Genomic DNA, 27,300 nt, shown 5'->3' on the forward strand with positions numbered 1-27,300 from the left:
CACTGTTAAACAATAATAAAATACCATTTACTTTAAATATGTTTGGACATTTACTACATTTTCAAATATATTAATTTCAATTACAACACAGAATAAAAAGTGTACAGTACTCACTTTATATTTATTTTTATTACAAAATTTTGCACTGTAAAAAAAAACAAAAAAAATTTCAATTCACTTCATACACTTCTGTAGTTCAATCTCTTTATCATGAAAGCTAAACTTACAAATGTAGAATTTTTCCAAAATAACTGCATTCAAAAATAGAACAATGTAAAACTTTAGAGCCTACAAGTCCACGCAGTCCTATTTCTTGTTTAGCCAATCGCTCAAACAAATAAGACTGGTTACAATTTTCAAGAGATACTGCTGCCTGCTTCTTGTTTACAATGTCACCTGAAAGTGAGAAGAGGTATTCACATGGCACTGTTGCATCTGGCATTGCAAGATATTTATGTGCCACATGTGCTAAAGATTCATATGTCCCTTCATGTTTCAACCACCATTCCAGAGGACATGCTTCCATGCTGATGATGGGTTCTGTTTGAAAAACAATCCAAAGCACAGCAGACTGATGCATGTTCATTTTCATCATCCGAGTTAGATGACACCAGCAGAAGGTTCATTCTCTTTTTTGGTGGTTTGGGTTCTGTAGTTTCTGCATCAAAGTGTTACTCTTTAAGACTTCTGAAAGCATGCTCCATACCTCGTCCCTCTCAGATTTTGGACAGCACTTCAGATTCTGAAACCTTGGTGTGACGTTGTGTGTGACATTGCACCCCATGAGGCTTCATGGAAATATGCTTATGAATGTATATATGATATAGCTGGAATATGTTTTATGCTACATATGCCATGTAACACATCTATGTAAGGGTTATGATCTACTGAATATAGTCATCCTATTTGTATGCATGTGGCGTTGTATTCAAAGTTATGAATATTGGCTGTGTACTTGCTTGATTTCCAAGTAGCCTTAGAAAAGCCTTCAGTAAGCTTCTTGAGAAAGGAATGTGCAAATTAAGTGCCCAATCAAGAAACACTTAAAGAACAATGAATCTTGGAAGGCTCCAATCCCCATAAGAAGTCTATCTGAGGATGTTCAAGGTAACATGTAAACAATGGATGCTGCCTGTAAGAACTGAGTCATGCATGGACATGTGACTTGCCCAAGTGACTGCAAAACTCCATCTTGGAGCTGGACTTCGCACAGAAGAGAGGAGGGGGTCTCCACCCACAAGAGAAAAGTTTATTTCAACCTCTTGGAGACCCCTCCATTTTGTCCTCAGCTGGCTGATAGCCTCTCCACCCCCAAGGATACCAGAAAGAAACTGGAACAAAGGATAGTAACTACAGGGGGTGTGAGTGATTGCTGGACTCTGACTAGAAGGAGACTAGCCTGTAAAAGGAAGCTTACTGGAACATCTCTGAGGGTGAGGTTTTATCTGTATTCAGTTTTATTACTGTATTAGATTTGCGTGTTTTATTTTATTTTACTTGGTAATTCACTTTGTTCTGTCTGTTACTACTTGGAAGCACTTAAATCCTACTTTCTGTATTTAATAAAATCAATTTTTACTTATTAATTAACCCAGAGTATGTATTAATACCTAGGGCCGCAAACAGCTGTGCACATCTCTCTATCAGTGTTATAGAGGGTGAACAATTTATGAGTTTACCCAGTATAAGCCTTATACAGGGTAAAAGGAATTTATTTGGGGGCTTGGACCCCACTGGGAGTTAGGCATCTGAGTGTTAAAGACAGGAACACATCTTAAGTTGCTTTCAGCCAAGTCTGCAGACTCTGGGTCTGTGTTGTAGCAGACTGGCATGTCTTGCTCAGCAAGACAGGGTACTGGAGACCCAAGCTGGCAGGGAAAGCAGGGGCAGAAGTAGTCTTGGCACATAAGTTGGCAGCCCCAAGGGGGTTTCTATGATCCAACCTGTCACACTTGGGTCGAGTGCTGTAGCTATTTTTAGAAATCTCACATGGGTACTTCTTTGCGTTTTGTCAAATAAATGTGCTGTGAAAGTGTTCTTAAAATGAACACGTGATAGGTCATCATAAGAGATTGCTCTAACATAAAATATATGCAGAATGCAGGTGAAACAGAGCAAGAAACATAGAATTCTCCCTCCAAGGAGTTCAGTCACAAATTTAATTAAGGCATTTTTTTTTAAACAAGCATCATCAGCATGGAAGCATGTCCTATGGAATGGTGGCCAAAGCATGGGGCATATGAATGCTCAGCAGTGCGAGTTACATGTCAGTAAGTGAGTGTGAGTCTTAGCCCCCATACTGCAAAGTGAAAGGCTAGTGCAGACTCCTGAACTTGCATGGAGCCCCACTGCGTATCTACTTCCAGGATCAATAAGTCTAAGTTGACAATATATACACACGGAGGAGGAAAAAATAAGTAGTTTACACCAATTACACTTCATCCAGCCTCACCTCTGAATCTGGATGTATGTATACGATATAAGTAATGGAGCTGTTCCTCAGCTGGCACTGATCCATTGAAGCCATTGGAACTATGATGTTTGTGCCAGCAGAAGATCTGGCCCTTAGATTTTTTACAAATATAAGAAACACCTCAATATTCTGGAGCTGGTTTGTATTACTGCAATATTATGCAAAATGAGGGGGGAATCTTTACACAGAACTCAGTGCAGCAATTCAGCCACAGACAGTCACATGAATATAGTCCTACTAAAAGCAAATGGTATCTCCCTCTAGCATTAGGTTATTATGCAGATAAGGCACAGCTTTGGATTTAGAATACTTCAACTGACAAATGATCTTGTTTTTCTTCACTCTGATAACTGTGGTCTAGGACAGCATGAATTTGAGCATTTTTCATTGCTTATATAACAGGTGCATTCATAAATATGCAAAGATGATCGGAAGATATGGTTTATAATCCGTGCTTTATGCTTGAACTATTCAAACAGCTTTCATCATGTAGAAAGCATTAACTGCTCTTTGCAAGATGTTCCTTTTTTAATTATAGGCTACAAATGACATTTTTGGAGTGGTCTTCAGACCAACAAAAAAATGCAAGATGGAATCCTGATCCACAGAGCTATATTTTTAAATGAAGTATATTAAGCTCTTTATTTCCAAGGGGCAGATTCCCGTCCTGTACACATATTAAGTAGCATCTTACTTCACAACGCATTGACATCAAGTATAGGGGTAAGTACTATCCAATATGAGTAAAGATACCAGATTTTGACCCTAAGTGTGCATGATACATCTTTAGCCTGAAGATAAGTGTCAACAACAACAAAAGACAGGCAGCAAGTATGATTATCGGAACATTTGCACTTCAGCAGGTTTATATAATACTCCCATTTCATGTAGTTGGTTGCTCAAAAGCATGAGCTTCTGTTAAGTCTTCTTAAGCATAGAAGACTTCAGTCTCCAAGGTATCAGTCTGGCACCTTTCACAATCACTCTATGCATGAAAAAAGAAGACCACAATGACAGCTACAGTCTGGCAAAAGGGGAATAAACCCGAATAATCTCCTCCTTTGTCTTACATGGCAGTTTGTTGATTAAGAGAACGGATGGGAAGGCAGAAAACACAGGAATCTCATTCATGAGACCAAAAAATGTATCTGTGAAGGATGCCTCTCTTGCTTCCCGTATATGTTATTACAAACAGTAATGATCTGTCATCCTAGAATTATCCAATAATCCTTTAGAATGGATCAGCGACCATACTGAGAACAACTAGGTGAAGCAATAAAAGCAAGAGAACCAACTGTTCATCTCTACCCAGGTTTTCCACCAGAGGCTACTTTCTCTCTGCCAAATAAATGGCAGACCTCAAAAGCAGTCAGGCAAATCTCAGTCCATGTATTTCCTTTTAGAGAACGACAGGAGTCCCATAGGGCTTTTCTGACCTCTAGTCATCTTGATCAGACTGATATCAAATTATTTTTATTAAGCATTCCCTATGAGTTTCCTTTGTATGTTTAAGGTTCCAAAAACAATTCCATTCCTACAAAACAAGATTATTAATTATTATCATTACTTGCATTGTGTTTGCACTTCGGAACCCATCATGAGTCTGAACCCTATTGTGTTTTTTCTAATTGTTTTCCCACTATGAGTAGATTTTAGCTCTTGTTCCACCTCAGTAGAGATTTGAAAATGTAAAATATTACATTAGCATCAAAAATTACTGACACATCGAGAAGAGAGGAGACTAGTGCCTATATTAATGTTTCTAGTCATACTTGGTTTAAGAGTAAGTGCATCAAACACTGGGAGTAAAATCCTGAGCATTACTGAACTCAATGGGAGTTTTGCCATTTATTTCTGTACTCCCAGGATGAGATTCTGGTTGCAGAGGAACAGCCAGGAGGAACATCTCTTGGCAAAACATTAGTAAACCTCACTGTTTTATGGCTTCCCTCCATGTATTTCAACCACTTAGAAGCATCTTATTTCATCCTTTGTCTTCTAATCACTTGACTTCATACTTCAAATTGTTCCTTTGGGGGAGGGAAGTGGAGGGGATGGCAGTACTGAAATTCTTGCCCAGGTGAACTAAGGGCTATGCAAGTGTTTGGGAACTTTTGCATTTGATTCCTATAGCCCTGCAGAACTCTCCCAAGAAGAACTATGAGCAATTCTGGTGATGGAGTTTTAAAGCAGCTATTTATATAACATCTATCAGTCGAGGATCCCAAATTAGTATTGAAACATTAAATGTTCACAATTGCCCTGTGAGATAGGTTATCATCATAACCATTTGAGCAACTGAGACTTAAAGTCAAGGCTATTCAGTTATAGAGCTAGGAACAGAATCCGCAAGTTCTGCTCCCCATACTCCTACTCTAAAAAGCAGACAATATTGAATATTCCTTATCCTTTTCTGTAACTATATTCCGTATCACACAGGAAGGGGACAGTTAAGGTTAATCTACCTCCCGGTAAGGCAGATGAGGAGACTAGCACTGGACAGAAAAAAGACCACTTTTCTCTGCTAGCTTCTGTTATAAAGGAGGAATAAATTGAGCACCGTGTGGTATACTTTCAGGAGAAAGCTGTTAGGGAGCAAGTTAGTGAACAGAGTGTTTCTTTGATCTAAAATTTCTAGCTACCTTTTTAGGATCTGGCACTTCAAAGCTGAAATATGGGGAAGCTTTCCTTTGATAGTGGTGTGCTCTCTTTTGAGTTAAGAGATCTCTTTCCCCCTCCCTGTCCCCGTCCCTTTCAATCACCAGAGTCCAACCAACTTGCTCAAGCTCACTTCATCCCCTGTGGACTGGAGCCCAGTACTACTATATGCCTGACCAAAGTTGAAAGGAGTGTAGCAGACCCACCAAATCATAACCGTGGCTCTTCTAATAAGCATGGTTGACAAGCACTACTAGCTAAGGCTACAACATGGTTGAGTATAAAAAGGGAGACTCCATGTTAGGCAAGCTGACATTTCTTAACTCTCTGACTGTAAATGAAAGATTGCATTTTCTCCCTTGGTATATGGACCTCTATGCTGCTTAGAAGGAATGGACTGTTCCGCACTTGTACTCTCTCCTCCCCAAGTAGTTGTCTCAGGTCATCTGGGAGGCCAGTGTGTTGGCGGGGGAGGCCCATGGGACAAGTTGTCTCCTACTCAGGGTAAGCAGCTGCATCAGAGCAAATACATAGCACCCACGGAACCCATGATAGTAGGCTGAAGAGAGTATATTTCCTACCCTTCACTCGTTGGCAGAAAGCAGAAGAACAAACATGAGCTGTTGAGACTGCCTAGTGAGGCAAAAGAAAAGACATGGGAGCAAGAAAAACCAGTTCTGGACAGCGCCAAAAGTCTTTTGATAAGAACTGGTTGTGCTGCTGCTTTCAGCATGAAGTAGGAAAGAGCCACTCACCAGTTCCAAATTAGTATACGGAGAATGTAGAAATATAGGATGCATTATAGCCACTTACGCTGACAGTTAAAAACCAAATTCAAAACTCCAAGGGGAAGGGAAAAAAGCAAAATCCATATATATATTCATTTAACCAGAAAAAACAAACATTATGATTTAAATGGAACCAAAGCAAACACACCAAAGTGTGTACTTGCGCCAAGATATTTCAGCACACTACATAACGCACTCTGATCTTACCTCCCATCTATATCCAGGCACAATGGGGCATATTAAGGATGGATTTTCAACCTTAGAATTGGGTTCTTTCACCGGGTTATTTAAAACAATAATTTCCATTTAAAAAGCAGGCTATTGACCCACACATATGTGGATTTTAAAAGCTCTCTGATTAACCCAACACTTACAGGCTATATAGTAGTCATAAGAACACAAGAATGGCCATACTGGGTCAGACCAACGGTACATCTAGCCCAGTATCCTGTCTTCCAACAAAGGCTACTGCCAGGTGTCCCAGAGGGAATGAGCAGAACAGGTAATCATCAAGTGATCCATCCCTTGTTGCCCATTCCCAGCTTCTGGCAAACAGAGACTAGGGACACCATCCCTGCCCATCCTGGCTAATAGCCATTGATGGACCTATCCTTCATGAATTTATCTAGTTCTTTTTTTAAACAAGCCATTAATTACAATATATAGCGGGGATTGTCAACTTTTGGCACACGGTCCATCAGGGAAATCCGCTGGCGGGCCGAGACAGTTTCCTTACCTACTGTGTCCGCAGGTTCAGCTGATCACAGCTCCCACTGGCTGCAGTTCGCTCTTCCAAGCCAATGGGGGCTGCGGGAATCAGCAGCCAGCGCATCCCTCAACCCACACCACTTCCCGCAGCCCCCGTTGGCCTGGAACGGCAAACTGCGGCCAGTCGGAGCTGTGATAGGCCGAACCTGCAGCTGCTGCAGATAAACAAACCGTCCTGGCCCAGCCTGCCACCAGATTTCCCTGATAGGCCACATGCCAAAGGTTGCTGATTCCTGATCTATAAGGTAAGTACGTACTAAGGGTGTATTTGAAATCCATATTATTGACCCAACTGTATTTAATATCCTGTCAACCTGTAAAGTGTACAGATATTTATGGCGCGGATACAGATTTGGAAGGAAAAAAGGTTACTGCATATAGACATTAACTGATCATTTGTAAACTATCAAGAACCAATAAAACCTTAAGCACTCAGCTGTAATACCAGCTTTTAAAATTACCAAGAGAACATGGATATGAACTATACCACTCATAACAATCGATAAAAAAAATGTAAAATGTCACCTAATTACCCCAAACCTGCAAATTTGAGGGGCAGCAGGTTCTTTTTAAAAAGATATTTAGATAATTTAAAAATGTATGAAAGTTTGTGTCTTTTCAAATTTTAAAACAGACTCCCATCTTGTGCAACATGGAGGGGAAGGGAACATCTCAAGTTACTTTTGTGCTAGGACTTTTATTCATATATTCATAGATTTTAAGGCCAGAAGAACCCATTATGACCATATGGTCTGACCTTCTGGATAAAACAGGCCATAGAATTTCACCAAGTGATTCCCGCATCAAGCCCATTACTTCTGGCTGAGCTACAGTGTATCTGTTAGGAAGACATCAAGTCTTGATTTGCAGATTTCAAGTGACGGAGAAACCATCACTTCCCTAGGTATGTTGCTTCAATGGTTAATTACCCTATTAAAAATGTGTGCCTTATTTCTAATCTGAATATGTCTAGCTTCAGCTTCCAGCAAGTAGCTCTTGTTATGCCTTTGTCTACTAGACAAATGAGCCCTCTCTTACCAAAACTCTTTCCCCCAAGTAGCTATTCTTAGTACATAAAGTCACCTCTTAACCTTTTCTTTGTTAAGCTAAATAGATTGAGCTTCTTTGGTTTCTCATTGTGGGTATGTCTATACAGCCATTAAACCCCCACAGCTGTCCCAGGTCAGCTGACTTGGGCTCCTGGGACAGACTGTTGGGCTGTAAAATGCTAAGGAGCAGTTTTGGGGCTCTAGCATCCCCATGTTTTATTTCAGCACAGATGTACCCTGTAAGGCAGGTTTTCCAGGCCTTTCTTTATTCTTGTAGCTCTTTTCTGAACCATTTTCAATTTGCCAAAATCCTGATGTCCACATTTCAAGAAGAACTGGACACAGTACCAGTAACGCTCTCACTAAAGTTGTATACAATGATCAGAACACCTCCCTATTTCTTCTCAGTATTCCCTTGATTATACATCCAAAGATTGCATTTGATCTCTTGGTCACATAACACAGGCAGTCAGTGTTAAACTGGTTATCCACCATGACCCCAAATTTCTTTTCTAAGTAAACACTTTCCAAAATACAGTGCGCCTTCCAGTTAAAGCAGACATACAACACTTGAACCCAGGACTTCTGACAACCATAGTAAGGGTCTTACTCTCGGACTACTGCACCACTTTTATGCAAAACTGGAGAAAATTTCATGGTGCAGATATTACACACAGACACCAACTCTTTAGGCTTGTAGTTGACACACACAGAGAACTTCATATGACTAGAGAGAATCAAACATATTATCAGTAAAAACATAAATTCCAATACAATTTTATACCACAATAAAATGAAAGAATTAAATTTCTGCTAACCACTTTTGTTGCTCCTCCTCACAACAAACCAATCTACTCTATTATAACACTGAGCCAATTAAAAATGTTGCCAATCTGTTATTTTATCACTTAGCACTAAGATTCACACCAACAGCGCAGCAATGTAATATATTTTTCTGTCTCTAAGGAAATAAAGCTAACCCCTAGAATTTTATTCTCAAAAAAAAGGTGTGTGCATTTGCAATGGTTTGTTTACATCTTCAGTTTATTTAATCATGTTGTATAGAATAAGGAGCTACTCCTGCCACCTTAGAAATCAGTGGAAGTTTTGGCACTGATGTCAATGGTAGCAAGATAGATCCCTAAACCTCTGCATTTTGCCATTTCACTAGATAAGTGCTGTTTGTTCATCCTCAGGCATCTGTTAAAAGACAACTATAACAGCATTTGAATTGCAATTTTCATTTTAAAATTCTTTAGCAAAATGGAACTGCTCACATGTCACCACAGTGCAGTCTGGTTTTATTTGTGCAGACGCTTCATCAAAATATTAGCTATTTATCTGAATCACATTCCACTCAGTAAGGGGAAAAGAGAGCGTATAAGATCCCAGTTTTCCTCGGATTTGCTTGCAATGACGACAGTGTGGCAGTCTAGCTTGAAGACAGCAGTGGGAGAATGAAACGTCAGCGTATCAAGAAAATAATGAACAATAGTCATGAAAATTGTTGATCCATGCACAATATTTTTAAGTGATATCTGAATTGTGAATCGAGGTGTTTCATAAACTCATGGCTCGACAAAGGTGTTAAACTATTAATTGTGATTTCAAGGTCTAAAACTACAAACTGAAAAATTACTTATATAAGTGTAGTTAGAAAGTACACAGAGTTATGAAAAAGCTGTAACAATTGTGATTTTTTTAATCTTTTCAAAAACATTAAGTGAATTTGTGCTAATACACATACCAGATTTATATTCCTCAAGACCAATTTCCTCCATTTGGTCACTAAACAGATACAAAATAGACAAGAGAAGTGAAAACTTCCTCACATCATCCTGACAGTGTACTGCACCTTTAACCTAAAAGGGCAAGTTCTGGCAATGAAGATAGCTCGGCTGCTATGTGCATTCAGTCTCGGGCTTTCTGCAGCGATTACTAAATAAAAAGATCCTAGCAACAAAATTGTTTTCTGTGATGTGGACATCTGTGCACTAGGAACAAGACTGTCAATTTACTCCATACGGGTCATAAAGCCAACCAAAAACTTTCAACCTTTGCCAGTCTAGGCAGCCTTTGAACCAGTGATCTAGAAGTAAAACACAGTGTTCCATTACCAATATTTTGACATTTCCAGTGGAGCTGGCTGAAAACTTCCTGAATTCAAATTCTTTCAGCCAAAGAAGGAGGACACATTTTTCATAAAAATTTTCCTTTTAACATAAGAAACTGGATGGAGCTGTTAATAGTTTTAGTTTTGATTTACATACATAGTCAAAATATGTTTGAAAAAAGAAATGTCTGATGTTATCATTAACTTAGATCAGGTATAATATGTTATCTGACTCCAGATAGCAAGTCACAAGGCATATACACCTCTACCCCAATATAACACTGTCCTCTGGAGCCAAAAAAATCTTATCGTGTTATAGGTGAAACCGTATTACATCAATGCTTTGCTTTGATCCACCGGAGCACACAGCCCCCTCTCCTCCCCAATTCCACCCCCCAGAGCTCTGCTTTACCGTGGTACATCCGAATTCCTGTTATACTAGGTCACATTATATCGGGGAAGAGGTGTATATTGCAACAGGACCAGAGATCCTCATATCACAATTTTATATGTTTCAGAACAACCAATATTTTAATTTTCCCTTCTTTCCCTCCTTAGCTACTGCCCTACCTATTCCGTCATACAAATATCTGCATTCATGGCCCCGCAAGCCCATGCTTGATACGGCTTTCTAGAAATAAAACATCATGTAGTCTATCATTCCTGGGAATAGTTTCTGGGCTTTTCAGCTAACCCTTGATTATTTATTAGCGCTAGTAACATACAACAACTCTTCACAATGGCTCTTTCTTTTCATATTAGAATCGCTCAGGTAGTCAGCTTTCTTGTTGGCTTTACTCAAACTCCCCAAGGTACGATGATTTAAAAAAACAAAACAAAACAAAAACAAAAAAAACACAAAGGAGGTCCCTGTGAGCAGTTAAGACACAGGGCCTATTTTAAAATGTTACTGTAAATTTGGGTGCCCAGTTCCACACCTGGATATTTACTGCTGATCAGTGTATCCAGATTTAGACACCAACGTATGAAAGTTATGGTGACTATATTATTGTATATACGTGATCTAGTGTTGACCAAGTCAAGCAACTCAAGTATTGCTTCTTAGGTGGCCCAGTTCTCTCACTGTACTTGCAAAAAGGGGGCGCAGGAGTGCCATCTCCATGGTACACCCCTCCCATCTCCACTTGCATCCTGCAGAAGCCGCTCTGCTAGAACTCCACCAGGCTTAGGGCAAAAGAAAGATTAGGAATCAAGAACTGGCCATCCTTCAGCATCATTTTCTGCAAGCCTTCCTGTCTAAAATTCTCCCATTTGTACTTAGAACTGCATTAGCTCCTTCTGGGTCTCCTCTACAGCTGCTACTGAGAAGCCTCAGGAGATTCCAGTTCAAAGCAATATAGATCCTCTTAATGTTGTGGCCTTCCAAGCACCTCTTGCCTCAGGGAAAAATCTTCAGGGAATTCCTCAAGGTGAGTTGAGTTGCCCCTCTGCGCTTTACTGCAGCAGAGCATAATGTGCCCCAATCTATTTCATAGTTTAAGGATGTACTTAGTAGTGGTACTGAAAACTTGATCAGGTAATTAGAAGCTCTAGTTAACATTACTGTACAACTCATTTGACTGAGTTACACAACCCTAAAATAAGCAATTCTCTGATTTGCATCACCAAGTCAAGTGGTATTATGTGAAATCAAGACTCAGATTTTTAGCATATACTTACTTTAATAACATAAGAAGGAGACAGAAATAAACACTGCACAGGACAGCAGGGGACTGGAAATGCACCAATCTCAGCCTCATGAGTTGAGGAAAGAAAGGAAACATTATAAGAGTGACCTTTCTAGACAATTACAAAACACTGCTAATAAGCTCTGGACAGTGGGCCACATCCTGTCCTCAACTAAATGACTGGGGACACCAAAACTGGTCCTTAGGAAGGAGGGCAGAGTGGGATCACAGGACTTCAGCATAGACACGAGCTCACCCACAGAGGAGGTGGGAAATATACATGCAAAATTTCACAAGGATTAAGAGTTTATGTCAAATCTGCTATGTACTGTGGTGAATTCTTATACAGCAGTGAGTCAACTTGTCTGACAGTTGCTGAAGCATTAATGCAGTTATTTAAAAAAAAAAAAAGTCCTGCTTGATGCTTTATAATATCCTCTTATAAAACTTATTAAGTCAGTGGATTTTAGGTACAGAAGGGATACAGTACATTTAGGAATCTCTGGCTATGTTACACTACAAGTGTGCCGCTGTAGTACAGACACTTCCTACAATCACAGAAAGGGTTTTTCCATTGATGTAGATAATCTACTTCTCCCAGAGATGGTAGCCAGCTCAGTGGAGGAATTCTTCCATCAACCCAGCTGTGTTCTATATTGGGGGTAGGTCAACCAAACTACAGCACTCAGGATGTGAAACTTCACAACCCTGAGCAATGTAGCTAACTCAATCTAATTTGTATGTGTAGACCAGGCCTGCTTCCCTCTCTCCCCTTTGGAGAGACATTTATCTTTCTACTGCTCTCCATTCCCATTATACCTGTGTTTTATACAGAAAGAGATTTTTTTAATAATCATTTTTCTGAAGAAAATTAAAGGGAAGTTTAATCTGTGCTTCCCTTTATATGAAAGAGTAAATGGAGTTACCAGGGTAAAGACTGTTTGAATCTAAATGCAACAGTGCACTCCAAAATATGGAAGAATATTTTTAGATGTGGGCTAGACTATCTTCTTATAGCATAAAGGTATCACATTGAATAACAATACACATGAAGTTGTAGAGTTTGGCAAGGGAAAGCAATATTAGGCTTCCACCCGCTGGACCGTGCAGTAGAACCAGAGATAGGCAACATGTAGTGTCAGGAAGGCCAGGCCCTCACTCCATTTATTCTTGTTATAAATAAATTGCCTGCTGGCTGCTTTACCAACAAAACCAATGCCCCTGAGGCAATTTTCACACATCCTTCAGAAGAGAAGCAATGGTGTCTCTGTTGTGTAACACAGTACTAATAATCTGAATGATCTATCAAGTGAAACGCTTCTCTACAACCGTTGCTCAATAGCAACCTCAAATAATGGTATATTTACAGCATACTTTCAGGAGAGCTGCTTTGGGGAAATCCTCAGAATATGCATAGTATGTTTTAGACATTAAAATGCATTTCAAATGAACGAGTAGCCAATGCACGCTAGTGCCATTAGGAAATCCTTGTGATGTATCAACATCCATTAAAGGTCTTGAGTTCAGATATCAGAGCAAAGCCAAACAACTACAAATGTAACACATATTAAAGCTCTGATTCCCTTCCTTTAAATGAGAGCGTTAACTCATGAGAAAAATCTGTCTGCATTTATAAAACAGTCAGCTGTCTTGCTCTCGCTCTCAAACCAGGGCACTGTCCAGCACAACCGATGACAAGAGCTTCACCTTAAAGGAAAAAATGTTTCTTTAGAGCCCACTGGACAGGTTGTTTGTACCCGTTTGCTCGAGTACCATCTGTTGAAGAATGAATTAAAGCAAAAGCATTACCGTGTCCCCAAATTCATACAGATATGGTAGTTATTCAGGTTTCCACAGTCTTAACCCTGCTATGTTGGTACAGGGTCAGCTGGCTAATATCACATGTAAGTACTAACTATAGGAACTAAAGTTCCCTGGCCCCAACCCGATGAGTATATCCAGACGTGCAGGTTTGCTGCTTTTAGTTTCCACAGCAGACCCTGCCAGCTATATCTCCCTTCTGAAAGCACTTGTATTTTTGCTGACTGTATTATTCCAGTAGTGTCTGAGACCCTTGCTTTCCTATCCTGAAGGAAACATTGCATAGAAACAGACACAAAAAGAAGAGATGGGGGTGGGGAGCACAGAGCCCTAGAACCAACAAATTAATTTGCAACCTGGGCCAAACAACAATGCAATAAATCCAAACATTAATGCACATAACGGGGCCAATGGACATAACTAAAACTGAGGGCCAAATTAATTAGCTGAATGTGTGTCCAGACCCTCTGCTGACATTTTATGAAAAATATTCTTTTGGGAAAGATTCACACACAAAAAACTCTATGCCTCATACTCTTAAAATGAAGGAGGAAAGGAACTAACATATATAGCATACAGTGAGAATAATTTCTGAACAGGATGTATTTCACATTTTCCATATGGTGTCTGTGGTTCCTTAAGTGTTTCTACAAGGTTATCAGACACTTGGATAAAATAATGGAAGAAATATAAAGCATCTTTTCTCAATTAATTTAGGATGAGAAAGTAATGTAAAGAGCAATGTAATCTTGTGTACCCTTAAATTAAGACAAAAAAAGAAAAAGTATTTCTACAGCAAATCTTTCTAATTGGTAGGAGCTTTTAAAAATGGATGAGTCTTTTAATTTTGATATTTTCTAATGCAAAGACATTTACAAAATACTTTTATTACTATTATATCAGATGTTCAATTAGTAGAAAATAAGATAATTCATCTAATTCCATCCAGTAAAAAATTATACAAGGTTAGAAAACTAAAGGCTCATAAAATTGCAAACAGCCTTAAAGAATTACACTGTGAAGTGAGGTGCTGATTGCATCAGCCCAGAAGAGCTACAGTTCATCAGCTATGCAAGCACCAGTACAAACAGTGAAAACCACTACAGAGCTCCAGAGGAAGCATGTAATATGCCAGTGCACATGCACACACACTCATACAAACACCAAACATCTTAGATAATACTGAACTGGATGACAGAAGACCCACTACTTACCTAAAACACTTTCACAAACTATTGCTTGGTATTTCTGTGTTTTCAGAGATACACTGTAACATTTCTCCCTGCTCGAACATTAGGGGAACACTTCATGGTAAAGTATATACTAATGCCTTAAACTGAACATAAAATTACACCTCAACACTTAACATGAAAGTGGACTTTACTCCTCAGGTGATAAATTTACAGTACACACATACATATTTCACCATCTCACACGGATTTAGATTGCAGACATACACTATAAGGCTTTTGCAGGTTTTTGCTTAGATTCTTGAGACTCTGGCCACACCAATCTTTAAATCATATTAAAAAAAAATAACATGATCTGAAAATGGTTAACTGAATTTACACCCATACTATGTTTTAAAACCCTTTCACAATTGTATTTTTTTAAAAAATAATAATTTTCAGACTTCATCAGAGGTAAGCCTGTCACCAGTGGAAACGTAGGATTGCTTCAGAAGTTTGGTCAGCCTTCCCTGACAATCACAACATGAGCCCTACAGATCCAACACTTTCAGAATGTACAGCTCCTCCTCACAAAGCAATGCAAGTCAGCCTCAAGATTTGGACAAAAGTCATAGGACACTACCTTACCTCGTCCTATACACTTCACATCATACCCTAACTGGTTATGGGGCAGGTCATGTGGTTACCTGGCAGGTAATGTAGTTACCCTGACCACTGAATTCAATGAGATTTTGAATGAAGTCAGGCACTGCCCAGCTTCAGCAAGATCAGAATCACTTTGTAAGTGAAAATATATTGCTGCCACCACCACCTCCCCCCCCCAAAAAAACAAGCTGAAAGACACTGAGGTTGTAAGAGCCATACAGTGTCTTGTGTGCCTGTGACACAGCACTGCTCTCCCGGTCCCAGTGAGACTACTAATACGTATGCAGTTCCACACATGCATAAATACTTGCAGGATTGAGCCCATCATTTGTACAAACTGATTACAATACCTGAGAAGTATTTAGCTCTAGAATAAGAAACCATAATCAGTCAATGGCTCACTCCTTTCCAAATGCAGCAACTTTCATCTGGAAGTTGTCCAAAAGCCTCTGGTGCCCACAAGTGTGTTTTGCACTATGGGACAGATGCACCAGGAGTCCCAGAATGCACTGGTACAACTTACACTTTTAAGACATACAGCTGGTGGATATGCCAAGACCGTGTTGCTGAAGAGACACACTAAAACATACGAGCATAAGCAATGTAATAAATCACTTCACATAATCAACATCTCTACAACAGTTTTCTTCCCTAAGCCCTCATTCAGGAAAGCCTTTAAGCTTTAAATTAAGTTCATCTCTAAGTCCCATTAACTTTCATAGGGCTTAAGAGCATGCATAACTTTCTGCAAGTGCTTAAGTGCTATCCTGAATCTATTTGCTCTCCTGAGTTTCCCGAAACTGGACCGTAATACACTGACACACTAGCATATCATAACTGCAACATATACAAAGACCCTGATCCTGCAAGCCTATGATGAATATGCCTAACTTTACTATTGTGAGCAGTGCCATTGATTTCAATGGAACTGTTCAAAGTAGCAAAATTAAGTACCCACAAACGTTTGTGGGATCAGGGCCTAGCAATGCCAAATTGCTCTAAAAACCAATTAAAGAGCTGTGCTAGCACGCTAAGCACATTGCCGATCTTAGATATCTATAACTTCAGCTTCTAAAATTAGTGATCCTACTGTAGATAGAGACATCTACCTTGGGAAATTATGGGCATAGGCCAAAAATTTCAAATGTCCATGCCTAAAGTTAACAAATGAGTGGCTTAACTTTCAGAGGTCCTGAGCACCTGCAATCACCATTAAATTCACTTCATTTAGACCACTCATTTAAGTGAAGTCACTTCAGTGGTGCTTGGTCCCCCCAACCAAAAAAAATTAAACCATTCATGTATTTAGAGTTCCAAAATATAGGTGCCATGTTTTGAAGACACTGGCCATACTGCCCACTAGGAGCTGGGTGCAGTGGCACAAAGAAAGAGATATTGTTAGTGTGCTAAGTTCACACCTGCTGGAACTCCAATGAAGTAAATAATTACACCAGGGATAAAGCTGAACTAATGTGTATACGAATGTCTAATTGCTAACCATATCCTACTTCCTCAATACATTACTGGATTATGCTGTGTTCTTTACCATAGAAATATATCATTCATAGGGAAGCTATATTCAGGTTGATGATAGCATGCTGAAAATACAGTATATATTAAATTTGTTTTCATTACTATACTGTTGATCTATAGATCGTACTGTATAAGAACTCAACAGCATCTCTGCTTGCACCCAGAATGCTGGGTATCAGGCACACTCTGGTATAAACAGTCAGCTTTTCCTGGCCCTATTAGCACAGATAAGGGCCAATCAATGCACAGCAGGTTGCAATAAGACAATGTCGCTTTTTAGTCTCCTTTATTTCAAGATTTCAGGTCACTGAAAAAAGCTACAGGACTTATAGAGCAAAGCACAGAGCCACAAGCAATCGCAGTAGCTCATTCTCCTCTTCACCTGAAAGCGTTAAAAGGAAAATACAATGTCAACATCAGCTCCTCCCTGCTGTGGAAATTGGCGTGAGTGCATTTTACTTTCTGGCAACAAGCCCTTCTAAAACCGTTACAAAAAATGAAGTTCGATATATTGAGCTATTCCAACGACCAATTTGGGACATGCTGGGTTATTTTTCCCCCCTTCTGTTAAGCGTCATTCTAACAGCCTTTCAGAGGTGGATGAACGTTAATTGTCTTTGATAAGAGAGGGACCAACCAACAGTCAGCAGCATTTCACTCCTGGACACAGCAAACTCTAGCGTTATGATATCGAAATAGTCTCGCTCTCTTCCCCAGAGAGGAATATATTAGATACACATTATAGATTTAGTGTGACATTTGAACCCATGAACTTGTTAGTAGCCAACCAATAAGTAACCCTAATACAAAATAATCATTCGGTACATCTCGTTCCTTAACCCAATCTGACACACATCAAAATGTGAAGCGAGAGACATGCTGGGTGGAGGGTTTAGTCTCTTCAGCTTATCCTCCAAATCAGAGGAACAATAATAATATGAGAATTACACTGACATCTTTCCCATCCGTGGAGCATCCAAACAGACCGAACCGGAGAATGATCCCAAGCTCGCAATTAAACAGAAAAGTCGTTTAAACATTTTTAATGTAAAATTTTTGTTTCCCCTAAAGAAATAACCTGTTTTTTTAATAAACCTTCCTAAATAATATTATTTTGTTGCAACTGATTTAAATGTTGACTCAGCTGCATGGACTTTACCGCAAGGCCCTGGATATATTCAAATAGGTTTTGTAACGAAGTATATAGCAGATTTTTATAATACTGCATTTTCTTGGCAGGACAGGAATCCCTTCAAGCCCAGCCCTTAAGATTTTTCCATCTTCCGTAATAAAACATGCAACACTGTAGCAGCAAATCCTGCTGCCAAAGCCCCCTCTTCCATCTCCACCAGCACTGTGGCAGGAGAGGCAGCGAGGAGGAGGAGGAATTTACAGACAGAAAAAAATTACAGAGCCTCAGAAAAAGGTAGTGGCGGGGGGGGAAGGGGCAGGAAAAAAAGACACACCAGGCGCCATCAGGAATTAGTGAGAAAACAAAAGCAACCACAGGAAAAAAAATTAAATAAACCAGTTTCCCGAGAAACTGAAAATACAGCAAATTCCTCATCAAGAGTCACAAGGAGAAAGAGGAAAAATCAACCCAATGTTCTGTGGGATTTTTCCCCCCATTCCTTAGGCTGTCACATACCAGGAGAAACTGATACTCACAGGAAACAATTGTACCATGCAAAATACACACAGGAGATGAGGACACAAAGCTGGGGACGAGAGATTACACACTGCAGTAGAGACGACCAACCTTCCAGGGAACCCCCCATTGAAGTGTCACCCCCACTTCCCCAGTTCTCCTCCTAGCCTACTGGCAGGCTTGCAGCTGCAGACAGCCCCGGGGCTCGGTCCCCTCGGGTCTCCCGGCGGGCGAGGCTAGGGTGGAAATTAGGGGGACGATCACAAATCATTTACCTTCCGATAATTCCAGCTCCAGCTCAGCCAGCCTGGCTCTCACCTCCAGAGGCAGGGACATGCTCTCAAGGCTGCGGTCCGCCATACTCGAGCCAAGGAGATTTTCTCTCCCCTCCTCTCTCTCTCTCTTCTCTTTGTTTGCAACAGAAAAGGGGGGAACGTGGGGGGCTTGCGGTGGATGCCAGAGTCCTCGCGCGGTCTCAGCGGTGCATATAGGAGGGAGGCGGACGGGGAGTCCGCGCGCAGGGATGGGGTGGAGGGAATGCAGAGATTTCTCCTTTCCTCCTCCTCCTCCTCCTCCCTCGCCGCTTCCTTCAGGGGAGCCCCGCCATGGCCGCCGCCTGCAGCTTGCAGCTCCTGAGCACCGCGGCTCGGTCTAGCCCGGCCCCCACCGGGTCCAACCCGCGGGGTGACTCCTGCACAGCGCGCCCGGGCTCCGCGCTATCCGGCTCGGGCTCCGGCAAGCGCTCGAGACGGCTGCTGCGGGTGGAACTGCGGCGCGGCTGCCGCGGCCAGCGAGAGCCGCTGTCACACGCACGTGACCCGCCGGGTGCAGCGCCCCCGCACGCGCCCTAGGGGGTGCGCTGGGAGCCCCCAGCTCCCAGGGCGGCGGCAGCCGTCGGCAGGTGCGGATGGAACGACTCCACGGGAGCGCCGCTGCGCGCGGCGACGGGCGGGCGCGTGCGGACCGGCGGCGAAGTTTGCTGCAAACCCAGTAGCTGCTGGGTTCTTCCCGCCGCTGCGAGCTAAGTGAAGCCATGCGCGGGGGGGCGCCGCGCCGCCGGGCTCGTGACTGCGCTCTCATGAGTGGGGGGTCGCCAGCAACGCCGTCTTGCCCCGGTGCCCTTCGGTACTGTGCCACGCTAGGCAGCCTTTGGGGGCTTGCTCCAAAAGTCCCGCCAGTTTAGTTCGGTTTTCTGCAGCATTTTGTGGCATCGACATTTGTTGCTCTACGTTTCTGTCTGCGTGACAGTTATTTTCAGTATATTGCATCTGATGGTTATTTATGTGCTAATGGTGTGTGCTTGGCGCTGTACAAACACAGTGCCCTGGCCAGCCGGCTCTTCTGTAGAAATTTGCTGCTCAATGTTAGGGCGTAGGGTCATGTTCTTGTATGTCATTCCAACTCCTTTTCTTTCTCTTCCCTGTGACCTTGTTAGGTCTAGACATAACTACAATATGAATTAAACAAGCTAAACAAATTATTTTACATAATAACTGGGAGGGTAATGAGGTATAATAAAGCCTTTTCTACATGGAGTTGTTCCAGAATAGCTATTCTGGAATATCCCTGAATAACTATTTTTGGACATTCTTATTCCAGAGTAAGAGTGGTACCTTCATCCAAACTAATTTTCAAGTGCGGACAAGTCCTAATACTTACCTATTTTATAATGCTCTTTAACTTCAAAGTGCTTTACAAAGTAGTGAGTTAGTCTTCACACTGTGAGCTAAGTATTGTCATCCCATTTTAAGGGCGTGAGGAACACAAAGTCTCATGTCCACAGAGGGAATCAATGTGTTGCAGTAAGATCTCTTTTCCATGTTCCCCATGTTACCTATGAGAAGATCATGTGCTTTAGAACCGGGGTAGCAGAAACAGAATGTTGAACCTAGAGGGTCTCTTGATTATTTGGAATGACCCATGTGTAAGGACCTAGCAGGTGGCAACACTTCACCCAGGTGCCCAGAAATTTACCCAAATTTAGCATCAGAGATAGAAATAATATTCAGATGTCCTGAATTCCTTTTTTTCTCTAACAACTTTCAGCATATTCTAATATGTTCATTTTGAACTACATTCTCGACAACCAAGAAATAAACAGTCAGTGAATACACTTTCATGAAAGCGTGCGCGTGTGTGTGTGTGTGTGTGTGTGTATACACACATATATTTTATTGGCTGGGGATGGACCTAACCGCAATTCTGTTCTTGTTTTGTTCAGGTTGTAGTGTGTCCATGCTTATCCCTCACAAATCATGACTTTCATTTACTGAGTCTAGGGAAGCTGAAAGGAGGGATACTATATGTAGACGCTATTAAAAATGGTTGGGAAATCAGTTCTCTTTTTATAAGGATGACAGTTAACAATGAAAATATGAAGATATAGTTCAAGGCAGTGCCTTTCTTCATCACTCCATAGTCATTAAACTGGGGGTTTCCAAACTTTTCCCCCTGAGGCCCACATATGCAGCTGCAATAGGCGCTGTAGCCCACTATTAACACTTCTTGAGGAAAATTATTCATTGTAATTATTACATACATATAAACTGTAACACTGTAAATAAATATCAGAGGGGTAGCCGTGTTAGTCTGGATCTGAAAAAGCAGCAGAGAATCCTGTGGCACCTTATAGATTAACAGACGTTTTGGAGCGTGAGCTTTCGTGGGTGAATACCCACTTCGTCAGACGCAGGTAGTGGAAATTTCCAGGGGCAGGTATATATATGCTAGCAAGCAAGCTAGAGATAACGAGGTTAGTTCAGTCAGGGAGGGTGAGATAGCAGAGGGCATTGCTGGCATATGATGGCGTATATTACATTGGTGGACGTGCAGGTGAATGAACCAGTGATGGTATGGCTGATCTGGTTAGGTCCTGTGATGGTGTCGCTGGTGTAGATATGTGGGCAGAGTTGGCATCGAGGTTTGTTGCATGGATTGGTTCCTGAGCTAGAGTTACTATGGTACGCGTGTGCAGTTGCTGGTGAGAATACGTTTCAGGTTGGCAGGTTGTCTGTGGGCAAGGATTGGCCTGCCACCCAAGACCCTGTGAAAGTGTGGGATCATTGTCCAGGATGGGTTGTAGATCCCTGATGATGCGTTGGAGGGGTTTTAGCTGGGGGCTGTATGTGATGGCCAGTGGAGTCCTGTTGGTTTCTTTCTTGGGTTTGTCTTGCAGTAGGAGGCTTCTGGGTACACGTCTGGCTCTGTTGATCTGTTTCCTAATTTCCTCGTGCGGGTATTGTAGTTTTGAGAATGCTTGGTGGAGATTTTGTAGGTGTTGGTCTCTGTCTGAGGGGTTAGAGCAGATGCGGTTGTACCTCAGTGCTTGGCTGTAGACAATGGATCGTGTGATGTGCCCGGGATGGAAGCTGGAGGCATGAAGGTAGGCATAGCGGTCGGTAGGTTTTCGATATAGGTGGTGTTAATGTGACCATCACTTATTTGCACCGTGGTGTCTAGAAAGTGGACCTCCCGTGTAGATTGGTCCAGGCTGAGGTTGATGGTGGGGTGGAAGCTGTTGAAATCGTGGTGGAATTTTCTAGAGTCTCCTTCCCATGGGTCCAGATGATGAAGATGTCATCAATGTAGCGTAGGTAGAGAAGGGCGTGAGTGGACGAGAGCTGAGGAAGCGTTGTTCCAGGTCAGCCATAAAAATATTGGCATATTGTGGGGCCATGCGGGTGCCCATAGCAGTGCCACTGATCTGGAGATATATATTGTCATCAAACTTGAATAGTTGTGTGTGTGAGTATAAAGCACAGAGCTCAGCAGCCAGTTGTGCTGTGGCATCATCAGGGATACTGTTCCTGACAGCTTGTATTCCATCTGTGTGTGGGATGTTTGTGTAGAGAGCCCTCTACATCCATGGTGGCTAGGATGGTGTTTTCTGGGAGGTGACCAATGCATTGTAGTTTCCTCAGGAAATCAGTGGTGTCACGGAGATAGCTGGGAGTGCTGGTGGCATAGGGTCTGAGTAGAGAGTCCACATATCCAGACAGTCCTTCAGTGAGAGTGCCAATGCCCGAGATGATGGGGCGTCCAGGATTTCCGGGTTTGTGGATCTTGGGTAGTAGATAGAATAACCCTGGTCGGGGCTCTAAGGGTATGTTGATTTGTTCCGGTGTTAGTGTAGGGAGTGTCCTGAGTAGATGGTGCAGTTTCTTAGTGTATTCCTCAGTGGGATCTGAGGGAAGTGGCCTGTAGAATTTGGTATTGGAGAGTTGTCTGGCGCCTCTCCTTTTGGTAGTCAGACCTGTTCATGATGACAACAGCACCTCCTTTATCAGCCTCTTTGATGATAATGTCAGGGTGGTTTCTGAGGCTGTGGATGGCATTGCGTTCTGCACGACTTAGGTTATGAGGCAAGCGGTGTTGTTTTCCACGATTTCTGCCTGTGCACGTCGGCGAAGCATTCAATGTATAGGTCCAGACTGTCATTTCGACCCTCAGGAGGAGTCCATGTGGAGTTCTTCTTCTTGTGCTGTTGGTGGGTGGTACCTGTGTATCAGTGCACTGTTCAGTGTTGTCCTGGAAGTATTCTTTGAGTCGCAGACGGCGAAAGTAGGCTTCCAGATCGCCACAGAACTGTATCATGTTGGTGGGGGTGGCAGGGCAGAAAGAGAGTCCCCGAGATAGGACAGACTTTTCTTCTGGGCTGAGTGTGTAGTTGGATAGATTGACGATATTGCTGGGTGGTTTAGGGGTACCACGGTTGTGGCCCCATGTGTCAGGTAGGAGTTTAGACAGCTTACAGTCCTTTTTCCTTTGTAGAGAGAGTGAAGTGAGTAATGTAGATCTCCTGTCTTATTTTAGTGAAGTCCGTTTTTATGGAAGTTTGGTTATTAATGAAAGTCTCCAGGTTGGAGAGCTCTTTTTTGATGTTTCCTGTTTGCTGTATAGGATGCTGATCAGGTGGTTCCTCAGTTTCTTTGATAGTGAGTATGGCATAATCTCTCACTGTGGTCTGTGTAGTATGTAGATAGCAGTGGATTTTTTACCTTTAGTCCATTTGTATGATGTCCATCCGTTTGCATTTGGAAAGGAAGATGATATCTGTTCCATACGGCTAAATGCAGTGCCTTGCATGGTGTCAAGTATCAGAGGGGTAGCCCGTGTTAGTCTGGATCTGTAAAGCAGCAGAGAATCCTGTGGGACCTTATAGACTAACAGACGTTTTGGAGCGTGAGCTTTCGTGGGTGAATACTACACTTCGTCAGATGCAGGTAGTGGAAAATTCCAGGGGCAGGTATATATATATGCTAGCAAGCAAGCTAGAGCATAACGAGTTAGTTCAGTCAGGAGGTATGTGGGCCGTGTTACTAGCAGCTAGTGTGAAAACCAAGGAAGGAGAAACTGGTTTCTGTAGTTTGGCAGCATTCACAGTCTTTGTTTAGTCCAGAGCTGATGGTGTCAAATTTTGCAGATGAAACCTGAAGCTCAGCAGTTTCTCTTGAAGTCTGGTCCTGAAGTTTTTGTTTTTTTGTTGCAGTGTATGGCCACCTTACAGGTCTGCTATAAGTGTTGGCCAGGACCGAGGCTTATGACACACATGCTCTGCCTAACGGTTAATATATCTGTCCACTCCTTAAGGTCTGCTATAGTGTGGCCAGGGAGGTTGAAGTGCTCTCCTACAGGTTTTTGTATATTGCCATTCCTGATATCTGATTTGTGTCCATTTATCCTTTTCCGTAGTGAAAATAAACTGTAAATAAACAATGTACATGTTTCCTTTTCATTTTAATGTAAATTGTGATGATAGAAATTCCTAGCAATATGCACTCAAATAAATGATTCAAGATCTCTTTGCAACCAGTTTTAGTAAAATTACACTTTTAAAAAATGTTGAAAGAAAACTGTGGTGTTCAAATAGGGAAAACACAGTTTTGTATAACACTGAACGAGATTCCAACATGAGTCACATGGAGTTAAAGATTTACTAAGAACTTGCCTGGAGAATGCAGTTGCATGCACCAGCGCACTACCCGGGACTGTAGTTTGGGAATACCTGCATTAAACCAGTTGATGTATTATAACAAGCAGACTAAACATCCTTAGTTCTTTCTCCTTCTTCCTCCAAGGAGTTCCTGGACACACTTTTTGGAAAGGAAGGAGCAAGCTGTTAGACCATCTTCTAGTTCCAAAAACCCATTTAATACATAATCCCCAGACAGATATGCATCAGACATTAAACCGATAATAATAGATGCTGTACTTGATCTTAGTCAAAAGGCCAAGGAGTGATCATTCGCAGTTCAAAGCCTTGATTTACAAGAAGCACATTGGATCGAATCCTGTTCCCATTTAAGTCAGTAGCAGCAAAATCAAAGAATGTAGGAGCTCCTTTGAAAGAGCAAAGAGTAAGCTTTAGAATGTGGCTGTAGTAGGGAATTTTACAAAGACTTCCACCATACTACCACTAGTTCAGATGAACTGGTATCAGCATTGGTGGGAACTGTAGTGCACACATGGCACTGGTGGCTTCTGGTGTTTCCCCACTGTCATGTTTAGTTGACATGGTGATAAAAGCAATCCTAGGCTCTGGGATCATAGGTCTCCACTGGTGCTAGGGTTGCCAAGCCTCCAGGATTGGCCTGGGTCTCCCAGAATCAGCATCGATCTCCCAGTGACTCTTGAAAGCAATCCAGGAGATTTTAATAGGATATTTTAAGAAAATGATATTACATCATGTTGAGGTGAAAAATCTCCCAGAATAGCTTCAGTCAGATTTGGCAACCCTAACTATTGCTAACTCTAGTTCAGTTGAGGTAATAGTAGAACCAGGGGGAATATTTTTGTAAAATTCAGTAGTGTTGACAAGGCTTTAGGCCATGTCTATACTAGGAGTGCTTTATCAATATAGGTACTTTAGCAGCACAACACTCCAATTTGCAGCTTATTTTATACAGGCCAAATGGACCCATCATGAGCAAAGCAAGCTATACTGGCAAACACACAGTTGTGCCAGTATAACTGTATCTACGCTAGAGGCTATGTCAATCAGGAATCACTCCTCTTCATACCACTGACAGAGATAGCTATGTGAGCAGAAGTATGTGCTGTAAACATGATCTTAGCAGATTAATCCCTTAACTTCATTTGCTTCTATTTGTTTAATCATCATATACTCTAATTTCTATTAACCATTCCCATGCCACTCCTGAGGGCAGTGCAAGACCAGAACCATCTATTCGGGTCCTTTTTAGCAGGCCCATTACTTTTTACAGCATGACAACACACATGCCATTTAGGATGAAACGAGCATTTCTGCTGGATCTGTGCTATATAGGGTAATGTTTTCGTCTTCTGTGGAGTGATTCCTGAGTAATACCAGCAGAGACACACAGAATCCTGCCTCTGAACTTTGTTGTTTCAGTCAGATTAGGATCTAGCCAATGAAAACCAGTTAAAACTGTATGCTCTAGGGTTCCTATATGAAAATCCAAGTTCTGTTTATTTATTGTTGTGTGGGACACAGTATGCTGAAAGCATCAGAGCACTGCAGTAGCTTTTTCATGTATTAATGAGGCAGCCAAAAGGGAGGAAATACAAAGCGTTGTAGTAATCCAGTTTCCCTCACAAAAGTGTATCTCAGAGTTGCACCTTTACTTCTTGAATCTGTCAGTTGATAAGTGGTGATTATTTTACTTGTTATCTGATTGTTGCAGAATATATGCTAGCTGTGTTCTCCCGTTTTCCAGATTTTGCCTTTTATGACATTGCACAAAGGGACCTAATGGGAAATATTTGAACATTTGCAACATTTACAGCTAAAGTTCTCCCAGCATTTTCATTACAAATGCCATAAATCAGTCCCTTAAAAAGGAAAAATAATCACTCTAGGATGAAATTTATCCTATTTAAATGGAAGGATCTGAATAACTCACCTGAATAATTCCATTTGTTTGAGTGGGACTGCTCGCAGGAGAAGAGACTACTTATATAAGTAAGGACTTTTCAGGATCAGGGCCTAGGCCCTGTGTACCAGATTTAAAGCAAATCAGTTTGGATGTTGTCAACTTATTTAAAGTTAAAACAAAAAAGAAAGACATTCACAGGATTTGACCTATTGTAGTCTAGTCAATTAATGAATGCTTTAAGGTTTTTAGATGAAAGGCACCACTCCTGATCTTTCATTGAAGTCAGAGGTAAAACTCCTATTGATTTCAATGGGAACAGAAGAAGGTCCTAAATACAAAATATTAAGATTAATTAATCCTGTCAGATTGGCATACCCTTTTTGTCAAATACATGTATGTCTTTAAAAGCTCTTTTGACAGGATTCACATGCCATACAGTACCTTATCTGTTCAAGAGAAGAGATGAATTTGTCCTTTATCTCTCAAGGCCCTGACAAGGTCCTGTAGTTTTAGAGTTATCTAACCTGAGTTAGCTATCCCAATGTAAAATCCTAGTGAAGACAAGTTATAGGTAGTTTTTAATCTCAGTGTAGGTAATTGAGGTATGACCCAGGTGGGGGTGAAGTAGGGTACAGTGATGACTTCAACTAGCCCCACTGAGTCTTGGGCCTGGTCTACAGTACAAAGTTAAGTCGATTTAAGCCACCCTGCTGTCGTGCTAGTTGTGTGTGTGTCTACACTTAAATTTATCTCCCTTCCATGTAAGCTGTCCATTACACCGATATAATAACATCACCTCCCCAAGTGGCATTGAGCCACGGTCAATGTATTGAGGTTGTGAATGTGGACATTGCATTATCTATGTAGCCCCCACCAGTCCTCCAGCAGCTATAACACAATGCCCAAAACTGACAATTGTAAACTCCGCTTCCCAGAGGTCACAGAGACCAGAAGCCCCCTCGCCATTTAAAATCCCATGAATTTTTGAAATGACTTTCCCTTATTGCACAGCTTGGCAAGCACAACTACCGGCTCTCCATTGTTGAGTGCAACTGCTCAACCCATCGTGC

At 41.6% G+C, this 27,300-nt stretch overlaps 1 protein-coding gene and 1 pseudogene across 5 annotated transcripts in view; both read right to left on the bottom strand.

Moving 5' to 3' along the window:
* Positions 1-18,985, bottom strand: part of DIP2C (disco interacting protein 2 homolog C) — a 518,420-nt gene extending 499,435 nt beyond the window's left edge. For all 5 annotated transcript variants that reach the window (XM_075062211.1, XM_075062209.1, XM_075062210.1 and 2 more), the window contains exon 1: positions 18,650-18,985. In XM_075062211.1, coding sequence (XP_074918312.1) covers positions 18,650-18,734 — 85 coding nt within the window. In that variant the 5' untranslated portion in view covers positions 18,735-18,985. The remainder of the gene's footprint in view (positions 1-18,649) is intronic.
* Positions 18,986-24,448: 5,463 nt separating this feature from the next.
* On the bottom strand, positions 24,449-24,615 carry LOC116839968 (U2 spliceosomal RNA; annotated as a pseudogene).
* Between the last annotated feature and the right edge of the window lie 2,685 nt (positions 24,616-27,300).

The sequence above is a fragment of the Chelonoidis abingdonii genome, chromosome 2, assembly GCF_003597395.2.
Source record: "Chelonoidis abingdonii isolate Lonesome George chromosome 2, CheloAbing_2.0, whole genome shotgun sequence".
In the NCBI taxonomy this organism is placed as follows: Eukaryota; Metazoa; Chordata; order Testudines; family Testudinidae; genus Chelonoidis; species Chelonoidis abingdonii.